The 19,878-nt window shown below is 32.6% G+C and overlaps 1 protein-coding gene across 1 annotated transcript; it reads right to left on the reverse strand.

Moving 5' to 3' along the window:
• Positions 1–667: 667 nt before the first annotated feature.
• LOC110928585 (ent-copalyl diphosphate synthase, chloroplastic) lies at positions 668–15,993 on the reverse strand. The gene is made up of 14 exons (XM_022171606.2): positions 15,875–15,993; positions 15,372–15,434; positions 9,195–9,280; positions 8,797–9,103; positions 6,594–6,777; positions 6,267–6,481; positions 5,921–6,154; positions 5,479–5,705; positions 5,285–5,400; positions 3,827–3,925; positions 1,594–1,842; positions 1,389–1,500; positions 1,105–1,296; positions 668–947 (listed from the first exon to the last, which is right to left on the reverse strand). The coding sequence occupies exons 1-14, from the start codon at positions 15,963–15,965 to the stop codon at positions 726–728; spliced, it is 2,397 nt and encodes a 798-aa protein (XP_022027298.1). The 5' UTR covers positions 15,966–15,993; the 3' UTR covers positions 668–725.
• Between the last annotated feature and the right edge of the window lie 3,885 nt (positions 15,994–19,878).

Genomic DNA, 19,878 nt, shown 5'->3' on the forward strand with positions numbered 1-19,878 from the left:
AGATACAAAGCCTTTATTTGAATAAACCTTCGTTGTATTTATGCTCATCGGAAAAATAATCTTGAAACAAAACGTTGTTTGCTTTCTCACGATCATGCCGCACAAATCTTTTTTTAGATGTTACCGTGTCTTCTAATTCGGCTCGGTCGGCGACATCCAATAAATACTGTAGACTACTATCGGTTTGATAATAACACATTCAGGATTTTGAATGGTAGAGTGAAAAACTCGTAAGACATGGTGTAAAAATATTGTGGGTGAATGAATGTATTTAGAGCATTTCAGAGTTTGTGGTTAAATTTATGTGATTCTGGTGTGATTTGTTATGGGGTTAAATTTATGTGATTGTGGTGTGATTTATTATGGTTTTATAGTGTTTAAAAGGAAAAAAAATATTTAATAGAAACAGCGGTTCAACTGTTGTCTTATTTTTTAAACAAAACAACAAAAACATGTGGCTTTCACCGCAAAATGGTGGTCACAAGTTGGTTGCAAAACAAAGCGTTCCCAAAGAAGGTTGTTTTGCAAGTTGTTGCTAAACAGGATCAGGTCGCAACTTAACCACAAAATGGATTAGCGACATGTTTTTGTTGTTTTGTTTCAAAAAGATGACACTTGAACGACCACAAACAACCAGTTTTATAGCATAAATTTCCTAATAGTATTCCTAAACCGTAAACCATATTTCTTTTATTATACTAGTAAATATGGGATTACAAATGCAGTCAAATTACAATCTCAAATACTTTAGAGATATGGGCATTTATCGTCTTTGGGTCACAGTACGCTTGGTAGTACAAGGTTCTTGCGACACTTAGGAACGTCTGCTTCAGATCCTGTTCAAGACCATCGGGTGAGTCGCCCAATACAAGTTGCACCAGCTCTTGCATTTCCGAATCTATCATAGTGTAATTTCTAACCCCATTGTCACATGTGGTGCGGTTCTCCTACAAGGTAGAAAGATGATTATTATTATTATTATTATTATTATTATTATTATTATTATTATTATTATTATTATTATTATTATTATTATTATTATTAAAGTGAATAATGAAAGAATCTTAATTCCCTTTCAAATCTAGTAGGAAAAAATATTTTTACCTTGGAGTTATGGAACTTAGATAATTCAAGACAAATGTTGTTAGTGACAGTTGAGAGTCGTTGATATTGAGGATGAGTTATGAGCTCTTTCGATACCCATCGGCCAGCGGTCATGTTTATCGTTTGTACCATCAGTTCCGCATCTCCTGTCACCTCTACTCCATCATGCCACTTCGTCAACCACATCTCCCACTAATTCCAAAAATAAAAAAACGATTGTTAGTATCGTTGGCGACAATATATGGCTTGTCACAAGAGCTATAAGGGATATATCGAGAGGTTACGGCATGGTGGAGTTGTGGGTGGATGTTTTGACTGTGAGCCATGAGTGCGTCCAAAGCAAGCTCATGTAGAGTTTTTTGTAGTGCAACCATAACCTTGTACCATGGTTCATTTCTGTGTAAACAGACGGAGATAATCTAAATCGTCGCTAAAAGTTTTACGACATTAAATTGACAAGAGACGCTTTTAAAAAGAAAAAATGAGTACTTGAAATGTTGTTTGAAAGACGATCTGTTTTTAAATTCGTCAAGAAAAGCTGTTCTGTCCTCATTTGAGAGCTGTGACGAGTCGAAATATGAGGAGATGGTGTGGACTAATATGTCGGTTTTGGTCCACGCGATTCGCTCCGCAGACCTTTCTGGCTCGAATATGCTGGCTGCAGCCAAGTAATATGAGACTAAAAGACTTGTAATATTACTAGTCTCAAACTTTTCGATGCCAGACTTATGATACCATCTGCATACATAAAAATTAATTAGGTTCCGTTGGTAAAGCATAAAGTGTTGTTACAAGAGGTATTTTCGCAACCGGATGGTCAGGGAATTAGTAATCTTACCAGGCCGGCTCAACCATTTTCATTTTGGTGGCCTAAGGCGAAGTAAAATCTTGTGGCCTCTTTCCCAAAAAAATGTATGTGATTGAAAGTTAAACTTGAAGGGCACAAGTGTAATTATTTGAAAGATTGTGTTAAAATTTAAAAACAAGAAAAAAAAATGGTGAACCAGGGATTCGAACCCGGGTCTCACCAACATCCGTACATACACAAAACCACTACACTACCAACCATTAATATGTTGATAACCCACACCCTAAATCTTTTATAAATAGACTATGGTTTCATCAAATTGTGAAGGCCCTATAGTTTTGGTGGGCCAAGGCCAAAGCCTCATTTGGCTTACCCTTGGGCCGACCCTGAGTCTTACTGATCCATGGGTCAGACTGGTTTAACCGATTTAACCTAATGTAAACGAGTCAAACCGAGCCGAGTTAGAGTTTGTTTAGGCTCAAGTTCGCTCGTTTAACAATTAAGAGAGCTTGGGCCCATTTAGATCTTTAGCTACTTCTAAAGATCGATCTCAGATCGGGCTTGACTATTTAAATGTTTTTTAATTATATTTTTATAATTATTTTCATATATATTTATAATTATGTTTTGATATATAATATAATATATATTATTTGATTATTTTGTCATAATTTATACACTATAGTAATTATTATTAAATATATTTTAATATTTTTAGATAAAAATATAAAAATAAACAGTCATTTAGATTCGCAAGCCGGCTTGAGCTCAATATGTGAAGCTTAAGCTTAAGCTCGTTTAAGCTCGGCTCGATTCGATTATTTAACGAGGTAATCTAGAGTAGCTCACGAGCAGCTCAGCTCGTTTACACCCTAGTTCAATAGATAATTTTCAATTAAAAAATATTCATAACTAATTTGAAAGAAAATATGTAATTAATTTATCTTTGGGGTGGATTTGAAATGTTAACAAATGTGGGGTTGGAATAAACAAAATATAAAGTATAAAGTAGAAAATAAATTAGTAAATTCAATATTTATAGAACATTTAATTGAATATTTGGTTCAAAGATCACCACTTCGCTTTGTGTCTCTTGGAGAGAGACCATGGTTAAATTCCTGGCATAAGGTAAATTTGGTATATAAAGATCGATCTCAGATCGGGCTTGACTATTTAAATGTTTTTTAATTATATTTTTATAATTATTTTCATATATATTTATAATTATGTTTTGATATATAATATAATATATATTATTTGATTATTTTGTCATAATTTATACACTATAGTAATTATTATTAAATATATTTTAATATTTTTAGATAAAAATATAAAAATAAACAGTCATTTAGATTCGCAAGCCGACTTGAGCTCAATATGTGAAGCTCAAGCTTAAGCTCGTTTAAGCTCGGCTCGATTCGATTATTTAACGAGGTAATCTAGAGTAGCTCACGAGCAGCTCAGCTCGTTTACACCCTAGTTCAATAGATAATTTTCAATTAAAAAATATTCATAACTAATTTGAAAGAAAATATGTAATTAATTTATCTTTGGGGTGGATTTGAAATGTTAACAAATGTGGGGTTGGAATAAACAAAATATAAAGTATAAAGTAGAAAATAAATTAGTAAATTCAATATTTATAGAACATTTAATTGAATATTTGGTTCAAAGATCACCACTTCGCTTTGTGTCTCTTGGAGAGAGACCACGGTTAAATTCCTGGCATAAGGTAAATTTGGTGTAATTTATGAGTAGCGATTATGTAATCTTTGCCGTTAAAAAAAAAAGAATATTTGGTTCAAAGATGGTTATGGTTCGGTAGTTCAAGCGGTTGGTGTCATAACCTGCTGGAACAAATAAATCGGTTGTTTTGTCATGTAACAAAATTATGTGACAAAATAGCAAACTTACTCCTGAATTGTGTTCCATTCGAGCTGATGGATGGCTAGACAGTTATTGTAGTCCAACTTAGCCATTTCTAGGTACTTACTATTGCTCACATTCCCCATCCTGCATTAGAAGTAAGAAAGAGACCCCATTAACATTAACAATAATGATAAAAACCAATCCGTTATCATACACCACCTATCTAAAACATATGGTGGTTTAATTGAAAACCATTGAATAAATCAAAAGTCATTCCCGCTTTAGCTAGGTGCTTATGCCTTTCGAGAAGAAGACCAAAGTTTAATTTCAGACACGTGATAGATTATAATTAATTTAATGTAATTCAGGAGTAGGATTTTTGTAATATTCGTCGTTAAAAAAACTAGTAACCAAAAAGCATTTTTATTGTTTGATTAATTAGAACACATAGGATTGTAGCTGAAGCAACAACCAATAATGCATGTACATAAACTTTCGAACTGAACGCACTGCATGTGAATGAATCAAACCGTCTGAATGACAAGCGTCTCAATGTTCTATTCGCGTATCTTTGCACGATAAGGTACTATTGTATTCTACTCTCTCTCTCTCTCTCTCTCTATATATATATATATATATATATATATATATATATATATACATATATAGTGAAAGTGTATTGTACAATTTTGTTTAACGTACGCCGCGTATGCTGTGAAAATATAGCATGCATGATTAGTTTTATAACATGCGTGATTAGGTTTTTTTTACCCCATTCGTGATTTCTGATTTTGTACATGCGTGATTATGTTCATGCGTGATTATGATTTTCAACATGCGTGATTAGGGTTTTTGAGTTTTATAACGTTCGTATTTTCATCTCGTACACATCGTACGCTAAAGAATATTGTACGTGTACCAACCCCTATATATATATATATGTGTGTGTGTGTGTGTAAAAACAGTTTGGATGAAAATGAAAAAAATGTATAATGACAAAAATACCACTAAGATTTTTGGATGGAGTTAAGATGTTGGACAAAAATGAACAAAATTGAAAACCTCATATACAAATTGAGAAAAAAAAAACTATTTAAATTAAAGTGGTATTTCAGGCCAAAACAAATATAGCTATGACATAGCATATACTTTTACTCATTTGTTATATAATTTTTATTCTTCCAACCGTATTTCAAATTTTCTAAGATGAATATGCCAGCCATAACCTATATCATATATAGGATTTGAATTAGGAAGGTGTGAGATCTCTCTCACAATAAGTTAAAGATTCTTACCGTTTAAAAAAAGAGGATGTATATTTGTCCTCAAAATAAAAAAGATAAATAGAAAATCAACATTTTTTTTATTATTATCATAATAATTGTTTTCTATATTTTTATCCCTAAAACTTTTACATGTTCATATAATATTGGTTTCCTATTAAGTTTTATTTACATCTACATAAACTTTGAGTAACACATCTGAACAAACTAGAAGTAATACCTGTATAGGGTTTTCCCAATCCAAACATCATCCTCGCCCCCATAGTGCTCTAAGTAACATCTAGTCTCGAGTCGAGGTAAGCTCGCAAACCATGGTATGTTAATCGCGTATCCAACCTGTTGATTTACATTCCATTGAGTTAGCATTCTTAAGCTTGTAGAAATACTTGTCACAAATAGCTGTTTCTAGCACACCTCGCCGGGCAAGTCTTTCGCGATGATCCATTTATCAAGTAGCTCGTTTATCAACTGTTTTTCCTTCAAATAATCATATGAAAACTTCTTGGCATCTTCAAGAATTTTTTCTCCAGGGAAGAGCACTTGAGAAGCCCTATACAAATTGAACATCCCGGTAACCGCTTGCGTTGATTGGCCAGCAAAGCATACGAATCGACCATCTTTCTCAAATTGTCGAAATACATCTGTCACAAAAAACACAAGTTAATTTTAGCACGTTCCTAAAGACAATGTCTAGCGCGTTAGTAGAAAACATAATTTCACCCACAAAAAAGCTATAGATGATTACCGACGGATTACCATCGGACCATACAAAATCCCAAGAAAAAGTAAATAGTAAACTTTTAATGGCATTGGAAATCCATTGGTAATCACTAACAAAACTACTATGATCTCTAACCTGGAGTAATTTCATAACCATGCATTCTTAACACCCTAAATCCCATCGCGGTATCATCAATATCTTGTAAGTTTGAGTTTTTCGCCCAACAAATCCCATTCTTTGTCCAATACTTATAGATATATTCAACACAATCCTTAATCTCGGACTCAAAATAACGAGAAATACCAAGTCGTTGAAGCCGATCAACTACCCAAATATGCTCGAAAAGATCCACTGGGTAGACATTTGGAACTAGAAAATAATCAAAACACAATAACTTCATAAAATTCCATAATTACAAACTTTCCCTTTTCAAGAACTACAAAAGTTTGAACTCCATAAACCACCAACTAATTAAACATACCTCCACCGTTGAATTTGGTAACAATATTTGTTAGATATTGAAGACACTTTTCATCTTTTGTATTCATGAGTGCAAAAGCAGTAGATGATGGAGAAAAGAGAAATGACCCATCTTTACATTGCAATTTTAGAAGTTTTTCCCACTCCAAATCTGTCATTCCTTCCAAACTATGAAGTAAAGTTGTGGGCACTTTGTGTAAAACTTCCATCGGTATCCTTTTCGTAACAAATAAAGTATCGCAAATATGTTCATTTCAAGTGTCATGGCCTATGAAAGCAACCTAATTTGCTATTGATCGTTAAAAAGAAAGCGCATAAAAGTACTTACTTTGTGAGCTTTAGTTTTCGTCGCGCATAGATTTCTTTCAAGGCAGGAGTATCATCCGGGATTTCAATTTTTAGCTTCCTTGCGATGTCTATAAGCGAAGGGAACGCTACTTCAAAACCGATCGGCATATGTTGCTCATTCTCGTCTTCAAGTTTACATAAGTTTTCTTTAAGAAATTTCACTCCTGGGTGTAGCAGGCAAGCATTAGTGACTATTTTTTTTTTTTTTGTTGAAGGTGCAGTTTGTTTTTTTAAGAGTTAAAATTTGTCTGCTATTTGCGGAGACATATGTAGAAGAAGAGGTGGACCAAACCTCTGCAGTCTCTAAGAATAATGTTGTTTGTTTCATAACGTATGTAGACTCGAAATAATCTGGTGGCGGTGTACAGACGATGGTGGTAGGTGGTGGTGGTGGACGTGGACGGTGGGTGGTGGACGTGGACGGTGGGTGGTGGGCAGTGGTGGTGTGGACAGTGGTAGTGTTTAACTTTCTAAAGATCTTAGGAGATCTTAGAAGTGGTTGAGCCAAGTCTCACTACAAAAAAATGCCATATAGTGGCACACACTTTTAATGACACTTGGCTTGTGTGCCACTATATTAGACTTTTAATGGCACTTTATTTGCTTAGAACATGCTTTTAGCGGTATTTAGCTTTTAGGGGAAGGTTCATTTGAGAAGAAATTTAATGTGAGAAGAAAAATAAGAAATGATATATTAGTAAAATACTATTTCATTTATAACTCATGTCATTAATTTTTCTCTCTTTAATTAATTAGTCAACTAATCATTAATTATCCTACATATAATCTACAAAACCTACACATATCAAAATGTTCCTACATATACCCTACACATTATAGAATTTTATCCTACACAGTCGAATTTTATCCTACACACCTCGAAATATATCCTACACAACTCGTAATTTATCCTACACAACTAGTTATTTATTCTACACTTTAAATTACGTTGTTTTTTTAATTTGGAACAAGTATATTTTGAAAAGGAGTTACAAATTTAATTTAGTTAGTTATTAAAGGAGAAGAATACAAATTAATGATTTATGTAAGTTTACCAATATATCCTTATATTAAAATTAAATGAAAATATTAAATGAAGTAAAATGAAACATTCTTATTATTGGTTGAAACTTCTTTTTTTTTTCTTCTTACAAAAAACTTCTTCTCATTTAAACTCTCCATTTAGCTTTTATGCCACAAATTTAAGTTTTTAATGGCACTTTCCATATTTCATTAAAAAATTCAAGTGTTTCTAATGGCACTTTATGTGTGCCATGCGTATGCCACCGAATATTTCATGTGTTTCTAAAACTACATGAAAAGGACTCAATTCAGTGTTTTAGAAACAACCTTTTACAATTATTTTCATTTAATTATAAACCAATTTTATTTTGCATAAAGGATGCATTATATGATTTAGTGTAACATTTTCCCTTATTAATTTTACGAAAAATTAAAATTTTAATTAAGAAAATGATAAAGGATTCATTATAAACTAATATTTATACATATACATTTATGCTAAAAATATATTTTGTTTCTATTGATTGTACATTATTATTTTTTACATAACCTTAGTTTAAGAATAAATTCATTTTTGAAAACATTATAAATTATAAAAAAATCATATTTGTTTCTTGCATACGAATTAATTTATTAAAAACTATTTTTTTTGGAACGGCGACTTTTGTTGGATTAAGCTAGCGTATTCCCAAAATTGGAGAGCCCTATTGTCCTACTCCGGCCAGACTATGTTGTCTTAACCGGGCCCATGCTTGCTTCAGAGTTTGGCTTGGGCATTCCCATACCGCCGGCTGCCACTTGACAGTCGTTATACCACCACAAAAGCATAAATCACTAAATCACTGATGTAACACACGGTTGGACAAAAACGTTTTTTTAATGAAACGTCTTTGGAAAAACAAATAGTCTGCAGATGACAATATTTGCGCGTAATCTACGCATCGCAGACAGAAGAGTCTGCACAGGCAGACAGAAGAGTCTGCACAAATCTTTTTTGTAAAAACAAACACCACCTTAAAGTAAACCTAGTGACCTAAAAGGTGACATGACACCTCTTTTTATTCGTGTTTAAGGGTATCCCCTTTCTTGGGACATGACGTCAACATATAGTTATATCAAGACACATGTTGTTAACAACATTAACTGTAACAAAGATTTACCTTTTTCACATTTACTAGGATGAACGTTCCAAGAAGTTAGCGCGATAACACAAGCTAGCGTATTAATGATCCTATCATGAGCTAAAAACAGCACACGGTCCCCCCACGACCCATCAGGCAGTTGATTATTCGCGATCCACTCCAAACTTGATGGAAACTGGGGGGAACCACCACCATTAACATCTTGCACGAGTGCAACCCAAGCCGTATCATATGCCGACACACTTATTTCTCCATCATTCATCAAACCGAACATTGCTTTAATTGTCTCAATAAATTGTTTAATCTCGCCATTTGGATACCAAATCTTTTGATATCGTGATGCATAACGTGCAAGGTAGTAATATATGTTAGTAAATACAAAATGTAACACTTTAAAAGGAAAATCAAATAACAACCTTATTTGTGTCGACGTGATCTCCTACGTTGTCATCGTCCCAGTTGATTAATGGAGCCTCGTTCTTGTGAAGTGCATCATAGTACTCTGTACCAACCCACACAGGATTAAAGAGAGATCAAAGCTAAAAAATCTGGTTTGGGATAGGTGGAAGGATTTCAACATCAGAGATGTAATCAAGTAATCTTGTATCTGTACTTATTTTTCTGTTTTTCGTTGTTTTTGTTTCATTGTATTTGTACTTTTGGATTTTACAGCTTGCTGGCCCGTATTCTATACTCATAGAATTTCCGCTGTTTAAAAAAAAAAAAAAAAACCCAACCCACACAGGAATACACAATAACCCGTAAATAATTTAGTAATGATTATTGGCTTTTTAGTATTAATTATTGGTTTTTTTGTTGTATTGATTATTGTGGAAGACCCTTCAACATATGGAGATTTGGCGATATTGTTGGTCGAGGTTGTAAATTCATTTTTGTTTTCAAAATTGGTATTTCTAAAAATATTATAATTAGGCGATCAGAAGTAGTGTTTGGTACGCAGGAATGAGGAACGGAATGAAAAGGACTATTACGAGGGAATGAAAAGCCATTTTATTCCCTCAAATTCACTCTATCCAACACCCCTTACTTTTCCATTCCATTCCCTCTCACTCTTCTTCATCAACATCCCACCCACTACTACCACCACCCGCCACAATCATCATCCACCGTCGTTGCAATCACCTGCCACCGACACCCACCATCGCCACCCCGTGTCGCTGCCCGACCACCCCCGCCGTCACCCTCCGCCACCGACCACCGGCGCCAACGCCGAACACCGCCACCACCGTCAACACCTGCCGTCGCCAACCGCCACCCCTTGTCGCTTCCACGCGCCACCGACCGCCTTCGTCACCCTCTGCCACCACCGATAAACGCCACTTCCGACCTCGGCCACCGCCTGCCACCACCACCGACCACCGCTGCCCACCGCTGATGTTGCCTACCGCCGCCTACGCTAACCACCAACACCTGTCGTTGCTGACACCCGCCTGCCACCACCACCGCCCGACCACCGCTACCCACCGTCGTCGTCACGCTCCACCACCGCCGACCACGGCTACCACCCGCCACCACCACCGACCACCGCCACCCTCCCCGCCACCGCTGCCCATGCCACCACCATGCATCACCCACCGCCGACACCCCAGCACCGCCACCACCCACCACCACCGCCACTGCCACCGCCACCCATTGCCGATTTTATTCCTTCGTCTTTTGCTGCCTACCAAACAACACAATGTAATGATTCATTCTATTCCCATATGGTAACAAACAAGACCATGGAATAGTAATGATCTATTTCATTCCTTTGTTCATTCCATTCCCTCGTCCATTCCATTACCGCATACCAAACAGACGTATCTATAGGGCTTTTTTGAAACAAATGCAAGCACAAATTAAGTAATATAGTATGATATAATAAATGACAAAATCAATTATTACACGGTTCTTCCATTTTTTTTGACTTCTAAAACCATTTTTAATCACAAATTAAGTAACGAGTTAACTTCTATTTTGCTTCCTGTGATTTGATCATTTTAATAGTTTTGTCCCAATAGTTTAAAAATAGATATTTTCCTTTCTGATTTTTCTAACTTATCGTTATTTTGCTCCCCGCCTCTAACTCTATCCAAAAAATCCAATAACTAGAAGGGTATTTTGGTAATTTTATAGATAAAAGCAAGTGCATGTAAGTCTTTTCACCTAAATAAATCTATAACTTGTTTATTTACATGTATATAAGTAATTCTTTTCTGATCCCCCATCTTTCCAACCACTCCTTTTACCGGCCACCACCATCCACAACCATCCACCACCACCTGCAACTACCACCTACCGACCACGACTACCGTAACTTTTAACTAAACGTTTTAGTTGAGTTAGAGCCAGGGAGTAAACTACCGAATACCCCTACTTTTAATTGAATGTTTTAGCTGAGTTAGAGCCACGGAGCAAACTGGCGACAAACTCAAAAGATCAGGGAGGAAAATGGTTATTTTAAGCCATTGAAGCAAAACAATGAAAATAACCAAAACAAGGGAGCAATTATTAGGTTCTTCCAACAATTATTGTTATCAATTATTATTGGGTTCTTCTAACAGTTATTGTTATCAATAATATTTTTTTGACTTCTACGACCATTATATATTATATATATACTGTTCTAGTAACTTTATTTTATTTTAATAATAACTAGAATTGAGACCCGCCGCATTTGCGGCGGGGATTCTTTAGTTATAACTAAGTTGATTTAGGATCCGCACGTTATGTTAAACCTGTCAAACGGAAAAAATAGACGATGTAAAAAACGTTCACCCATACACGCACGTTGCGTCGTGTTAACTCGCAAAATTTAGAACGAAACGAAAAAACGTTAAACCAAAGACACACATTGCGATGTGTTAAGTCACAAAATTTAGAACCAAACATAAAGCGGAAAATTTGCGGAAAATGAAAACTATAAAGGATCAAAGTTGAAAGTAAAAAAAGTTGTGAGGCTAGATTGCAAAAGATAAAAAGTTTTGGGTCAAAAGTAAGAAAAAAAAAACAAATAGTTTTGATTTAAAAGTAATTTATGAAATACTTTTGGGTGAAAAATAAAAAATCAATTTTTTTTGGAAAACCCCTAAAGACAAGGTTACAACAACCATATGCATAACCATTTTTTCTTTTGAGAACCCCCAAAGCACACCCCGCGTTGCGGCGGGGCGTAAAACAGTGTCAAATGGTACTAATGTCACACAACCGTGATCGACCACCAACACTGACTCGACCTACGATCTGTGTGTTGCGACGAACCTGTCAAACATGAAAAAATAGAGATAAAAACGTTGAACCACACATGCACGTTGCGCCTTGTTAACTTGCAAAATTTGAAACAAAACATAAAAAAGTTGAACCACACTCGTACGTTGCATCGTATTAACTCGAAAAATTTAGAACTATATGTAACGAAACGTAAAAACGTTAAACCAAAGACGAAAAGTATAATTAACAAAAGTTGTGAAGTTAAATTGCAAATAATGAAAAGTTTTGAGTTAAAGTTAAAAAAAAACAAATTTTGTAGGGTTAAAATTGTAAAAGGTAAAAACCTTTTGGGTTAAAACTAAAAAATCAAGTTTTTTTTTTTGAAAAATCCCCTAAGCACAAGTTACAAATGCTAATGCACAAAAAAGTTAGTTATTTATATATGAAATAATATATAGCTATTTATTATTCTATTGTTTAATTGTTTAATATTATAATAGTATATTCATTTTTAATTTAATATATTTTTATATTATTATTTTACTTTTATAAAATCATATTTTATTTTTCATTTTTTATTTGGTTTTTCAATTTATTTTTTCATAAATAGTAACTTTATTTTTATAATAATATATAACTTTTTAATATTTTATTATTTAATATTATAATAATATATTCACTTTTAAGTTTAACATATTTTTATATTATTATTTTACTTTTGTAAACCCATATTTTATTTTTCATTTATTATTTATTTTTATAATTTATTTTTCTCATTAAAATCATATTTTCGTTTTCGATTAGTTTGATATTTCTTTGATAACTTATGCACGTTAATTTTTTCTAAGACCATAAACAATAATTTCATTTTTATAATAATATATAGTTTTTTATTATTTTATTATTTAATATTATAATAGTTTATTATTATATTTACTTTTAAGTTTTAACATACTTTTGGTTTTATTTTACTTTTTTAAAACTATATTTTTTACCATTTTTTTTTTGCTTTTAGCAATTCATTTTCTTTTTTTAATCATATTTCCAATTATCAGTTAATTTCAAATTTCTCTAACAATTTACATTTGTTAATTTTTATCTAAAAACTTAGGTACCAGTTGTGTTTAATTATTTCCCTCTACATTTCGATATAAGTTTTGTTAAAATGAAATTGTATTCAAAATAAAGTATTTATTTGGTGTCGTAACACGGTTTGATGATAAATTAAAACCGATTTTGACGGTTTGCCTTTCTAAACAACATGCTTCAATTTCAAATAACGTTTGTTTTACATTGTCATTTGTTTCGTTTCGTCGCAACACACGATGTTAACGAACCTAGTTTTTAATTAAAATTATGTAAAACTTGTATAATGAACTTATATAAAACATAATCACAGAATAGGGGTGTTCAGAATTCGATTCAGATTCAAAAAAATTCAAAATCCGATCATCAATAATTCGAGTCAATTATCAAGAATTATAATTTGATTCAATTCGAATTGAAGCCAAGTAAATTGAATATGAATTTATAATTTTAATTTCGATTCGATTTGAAATTATACATATTTATATAATATAACTTTAATTGGAGCTATAGTATAAATTAATCTATAAATTTTATCTATGTCCTAAAATAACCAATTACCAAGCCCAAATAGCCCATAATAAATTTACATATTTTAGAATTTGAATCAAAATGAATTTATTCGAATTCGATTCGAATGCGAAATTTTGATCAAATTCGAAACGAATACGAATTGAAGTTTTAATACGAATAAGAATTGACCAGTTTTAATTGAATTTGAATCGAATACGAATTCAAGCAAAAATAAAAATTGTTCGAAAAATTCGATTCAAATAATTCGAAAATTCGTTATTCGATTCGATGAACACCCCTTAGAATATAATAGTATGTAGCTAGAGGGACATGGCATAACCATTATAACAGGGGCAGATCTATATGGTGGTGAGGGGTTGCACGAGATAACCCTCAACTTTCTTGGTGAAGTGTACTTTTTCATTTCGATCTCGGTTTTATTTATCGGGAATGCCCCGTGTCTTTCGGCCCTGACACGTTCAAGGGGCAAGATCCGCCACTGAGCGGCATGTTCAAGAAGGAAGAATATGAAGATGTATTAATATAATAATAATATGAGACTAGGGATGATAAATGGAAAGGCAACAATACTATACAAAAGTCAAAAATTACATTTAGTCATACTTCAGCATTTAGTTTTAATTTATTGTAAACATTACTTATTTGCAACTTTTTTATCACTTTGTTTATTATCACAAGAGATTCCCTGAAAATGATATGAACACATATTTTTTACAAATGGTATTTTTTTTTCTAAATAACAAAAAAGGATAAAAGTGAAAATAATACATCAAAAAATATTAAAATAGTTCTTTTTAACTATATGATTTAATAAATTATATTTTGTGTTTAAATATGAAAAAATATTATATAAATATCAAGAAAAATGAATATTTTATCTAAAAGATTATACGAATATATGTATAAGAAAGTTTTTAAACTCTAGTTGTATGAAATTAAAATAAAGGTCTTAGATACGATTCATTCTAAAGCCTAGGATTAAATTCATATAAGATTACATGCTTTAACAAATATTGAAGGACAATGAGTTTTCGGTTCCTTTTGTTGTTGAAGAATTTTATAGCAAACTAAATATTGTTTATAAAACTTCTAAATAACATTTAACGTTTTATAAAAAAATTGATAACATTCTCGTGTGTGTGGTACCCCATTAATAAGACAAATATACTCAACGTGTGCTTTAAAATGTAACAATTTAATTATATTTGGATTCTATAATTAAATTGTTTTCATTCTCTTACTTTATTAGACAGAGAGACGCTATATTATAAAGTATGGATTAGAAAAAGTTGAATAGAGAGTGACACTATATTACAAAGTATGGATTAGAAAAGGTTGATTAACAATTTTGCTTTTTAATACTAGTTTCACAACATCATATTAATACATAATTTTAATTATATCTTATCTAAAAATGTCATATTATAATTTCTAAATATTATATATTTTTTTATATAACTTGTGTCCCTAAGGGCTCTCGAATTCTCAGTGATAGTGATGAACCTAAGTAAAAGAAAAACTTAAGGGCCCATTTTTACTAGCCGGTACAGAGGCCCTCAAATTCTCAGGAACGGGTCTTGGAAAAAGTTTTTTAGAATGCTCTTAAAGTTTCTTTTAGATCCGCCACTTATTATAATGCTATATTATGTATGATATTCAAAATAACACTATAACTAATTGTATGTATGATATTCAAAATAACATGTATAACTAATTGTTAATGTTATTTAAAATTGATTTTGAATTTCGGAGGATGAATATGCCTTGTGTACGCGACTTCGATACGGCTTTGCATTGGAAATTGTTGTTTCTAAGAGGTACACTTCCTGCAATACGTAACAATAATTGGAGATTAATTAAGTGATTGAAATCAAAGCAGAAAGGAATAAAGTTAAAATTATGAATAAGATTATTGTATTATCTGCTTCATTTAAACAGTGGAATCCAACCCATGCTCAAAGAGAGATTCCACATAGATTTCAGAAAGATCACAATTATAAACTTTTTTTTCCTTTCTCTCTAAATCAAACAAGCCTGTCCAAGCTGCCTTGTTTCTTCTTCATCATTTTTTTTTATCATATATATTAATGCTTTACAGAAACTCGATATCCAATCTGACTTCATTGGTATTCATATGCATACATACAATCATACATTTGATGCAAGTGTGAGAGAGAGAGAGAGAGAGAGAGAGAGAGAGAGAGAGAGAGAGAGAGAGAGAGAGAGAGAGAGAGAGAGAGAGAGAGAGAGAGAGAGAGCGCATTACTGGTGGACGGAGGAAGACAATGAGAAGTGGCCACCAAAGAAGAGCGGTGGTGGAAGGTGGTGGCCGGAGAGATGACCCCCGTCGTCTTCATGGTGGAAGGGTATGTAGAAGGGATTTGTTGTTTGATCACCCAATGAAGTTTTTGTACTCGTGTCACCTGAATATTTATAGACATATATAAAAGAGTAAATTACCTTTTGAGTCCCTGATTTTAGTGGTTTTAATCATTTGAGTCTAAAATTAAAAAGTTTAACGTCCTGAGTCTCTAGCAATTTATTTTATAACGTTTTGAGTTCAATTTTGTTTATTATATAACGGTTTTAGTCCAATTTTATTAATAAAATTGGATCAAAAGGTTAAAATTTGGACTTAAAGGGACTCAAATGGTTATAAAAAAGTATCTAGAGACTCAAGACGTTAAACATTTTGATTTTGGACTTAAATGGTTAAAACCATTAAAACACAAGAACTCAAAGAGTAATTTACTCTATATAAAACTACTAAACTATCTCCAATGCTAAAGCATTGTTAGGTGTCCTTAACTGCCTAATCAGCGGACATATCTTATCCTCACAAATCCTTAAAAATTCTTACAAATCCTTAAAATCCCCTAATTTCATCTCCAATCAAACAAATATCCTTACATCCTTCATCTTATCACCTATTTTTTTTTTTTATTATAAACTAAACTTTATAACAATATAAATACTTTAAATATAAAAAGAGCAATTTCATATATACCTCTACAAACTTGCAAAATATCTTATATACCCTTTAAAAATTATAAATACCATATTTATCCTTACACAGTAGTAGAAATATCATATATACCTAATTCACAAGCGACAATTTAATAAGTGACAATTTTACCCTTATTTTTCTAAAACTTTGAAATCTTATATGCGACCTTTAATTTCAAATATTATATTTACATAGTTCTAGCTTAATTTATTTAGTTTATATATTATACGAGGCTTTAGGAGCCGCGTGCTACAGCCGGACCATCAAATCAAACAAAAATAGACATTAAAACGATAAACCACGTACGCAGAATGTTGAGTGTTAACTCATCAAATTTAGACAAAAATGTAAAAATATTTCATAAGTTTACAAAATACATTTAGGATTAGATACAAAAACAATGAGTGCCATATTTTGCTTTGGGAAATTGGCCTGTAATAATCCCACCTATACCTTACTGGCCATTAATAATCCCACCTCAGAATATTCCCCCCACCAGTCCCACCTTTCACCTATTTTTCCTACAATGGTCCCCCGTTAAAAAAACTTAACGAAGTTAAGCTTTTTTCCAAATTACAAACATATTTTTTAGGGCTTTTGATTAGAACGACGATACGAGTCCATTGATGTAAAACTTGCCTTAAAACGGTGCTCCAAACGATGAAAACGGCACTTCAATTCGGGTGTTTAAAATTCCAATTAACCAAAATCAAGTCACTTGGAGCACCATTTCGAAGTAAGTTTTACATCAATGGACTCGTATCATCGTTCTGATCAAAAGCCCTAAAAATATGTTTGTAATTTGGAAAAAAGCTTAACTCCGTTAAGTTTTTTTAACGGGGGACCATTGTAGGAAAAATAGGTGAAATGTGGGACTGATGGGGGGAATATTCTGAGGTGGGATTATTAATGGCCAATAAGGTCTAGGTGTGATTATTACAGGCCAATTCCCCTTTTGCTTTCAAAAGCTTACAAAATATGTGCATAAACTTAAGCAAAAGTACTTGAATGACAACAAGTCAACAACATTGTCAAATCAAAATGGCTCCTAATTTACATATTCGATTTTCGATCAATTCAGCAAAATGCAGACCCTGTATAATCAATGTTATTGAGTTGGGAGGACTTATAAATAGCGATATCCATATATAATAAAATTCCAAGTTAAACATAAAACGCCATCCGTATATTTCATATTTAGGGAAAAAATGATAATACGATAGATAGCATTTATATAAAAAAACTATATAATTAAAAATTAAACTTTAGTATAAAGCGATATAGTAAAATTATGGCACATTTTTTATGCTTCTAGCCGTATGATTTGCAGAATTATCAATGAAGTGGAATAACACTCTTTTTTAAGACTGAAAATAGTAATAAGATAATTATTTAAAATTGTAAATAAAAGAAAAAACATAATACATAACTATATTTGATATACACTCGGACTTGAAACAACGTTATTAACTTGAATTTAATTTGACCTTTTCTCATTTTCCATAGAATCTTAGACCATTTTCTTTTTTTTCTTTACCCTTTTAATTCAGTTTTCTTTACCCTAACCTTCATCTTCGCAAACGACATAAACAACAAATGTGTTTGTCATTCAGACCCTAGCAATCACCAGCCTAAACAAATCAGTGAATCACCATCAAACCCTCCAAACATCGCAGTTTAATATCATTCTTCATCGTCTCTCTTCTCTCCTTCATACTCACCCTCAATTCTCTCTGCTAAAAAACCCCTAAAACAAATAAACAACGGTAGTCACATGACCTTGATCACGAACAAAAGTTGTTGTCGTCTACGCTGACCTCTATCGGGGGTGTTGACCGCTATTAAGCGCTAATCGTCGCTCAGAGTAAAGGGTTTGAATCGGATGTCGGTCTTTCTCTCTAACGCTGTGTTGACCGCTATGAAGAATACTATTGTTTAAAAAAATAAAAATAGATAAAATAATTTTAAGCTTAAAATATGTTATATAAAAATATGAAGTTAAAAGATGAGTATGTACAAAGACTCGAAGTTCAAAAAATAAGGGTAAAATGATTTGATTGGGTATATATAGGGCTGTAAACGAACCGAAGGTTCAGCGAACAGTTCGTGAACCGTTCGGCGGGAAGTTCGTTTATGTTCGTTCGATTAGCTTAACGAACGAACAAGAACAAATAATTTCGTTCGGTTAGCTTAGCGAACGAAGACGAACACAAGTCTCGTTCGTTCGACTGCGTTCGTGAACGTTCGGTAATATGTTCGGTTACGTTCGTTCGTGTTCGTTTGATTATATTAAAAAATAATAAACAATAAACCTTTTATCTAAGCATATTGAAAGCTTGAAACCCTATTTTTTCTTAGTTAGCTAAAATTTGGACATTCTAAGACATTTATAGGGATAATTATATCTAAGAGCATTCACAATCAAATCTCTTACTCCATCTTCATAATTGCACTAAAAAACACTACATTTTCTCTCTTCTTTTCAATTAATTAATATTTTTTTATACTTTTACCATTACCTTTTCTTTCTCCTTCACTCACAACCACTTTCAAAAATATTACAAAATTATAGAGGTGAATAATATCTTCTCCAAATTTTTACTGATGAACAGTAACTTTTTCTGTTTTTTCTCTCTCCTCCATGTATAACAATTAACAATTTACAACCACTCTCACAAATATAGAGGTTACACTCACATACATATAGAGGATCCATTATGAATGCTCTAAGTTTTGATTCATCGTTTGGTGGTGTAGTAGACTAGTTGTGTTTTGATTTATCATTTGATAGTTGTATTTAACAATTTATATCCAATGTTTAAGGATACCAATGTTTTTATTTTTTTTTTATTTTCAAGTTAAATGTTCGTTTGCGTTCTTTTTTTAATTGCTTGCATTCGTTTTGTTCGAGACCAGTGTTCACGAACTATTCGTGAACAACTGAATTTACTTAACGAACGAACATGAACATAAACTTATGTTCGGTATGCGTTCGTAAACAGTTCGCGAACATGTTAATCTCCTTAACGAACGAACACGAACATAGCCTTGTTCGTGTTCGTTCGGTTCGTTTACAGCCCTAGGTATATATGATTATTTTTAGTTTTGATTGGGTATATATGAAATTTTTATAGTATGTAAAGATATATATGAAATTATCCAATATAAAAATAGCAATTTATTGCTAGTCTGCCAATTACGAAGACTAATCCATAATCCACCCCCATGTGTTGTTGAATAAGTTATGAGTACATTAGCCCATT

The sequence above is a fragment of the Helianthus annuus genome, chromosome 3 (assembly GCF_002127325.2).
Source record: "Helianthus annuus cultivar XRQ/B chromosome 3, HanXRQr2.0-SUNRISE, whole genome shotgun sequence".
Lineage (NCBI taxonomy): Eukaryota > Viridiplantae > Streptophyta > Magnoliopsida > Asterales > Asteraceae > Helianthus > Helianthus annuus.

Excerpts from the sequence above, each read along its gene's own strand:
- LOC110928585 (XM_022171606.2), bottom strand. The coding sequence starts at position 15,965 with ATGAAGACGACGGGGGTCATCTCTCCGGCCACCACCTTCCACCACCGC. Across the intron at positions 6,778-8,796 it reads TCCTAGTAAATGTGAAAAAG|GAGTGAAATTTCTTAAAGAA; the intron begins GTAAATCTTTGT and ends TGCTACACCCAG. Across the intron at positions 3,926-5,284 it reads ATTGGGAAAACCCTATACAG|GATGGGGAATGTGAGCAATA; the intron begins GTATTACTTCTA and ends CTTCTAATGCAG.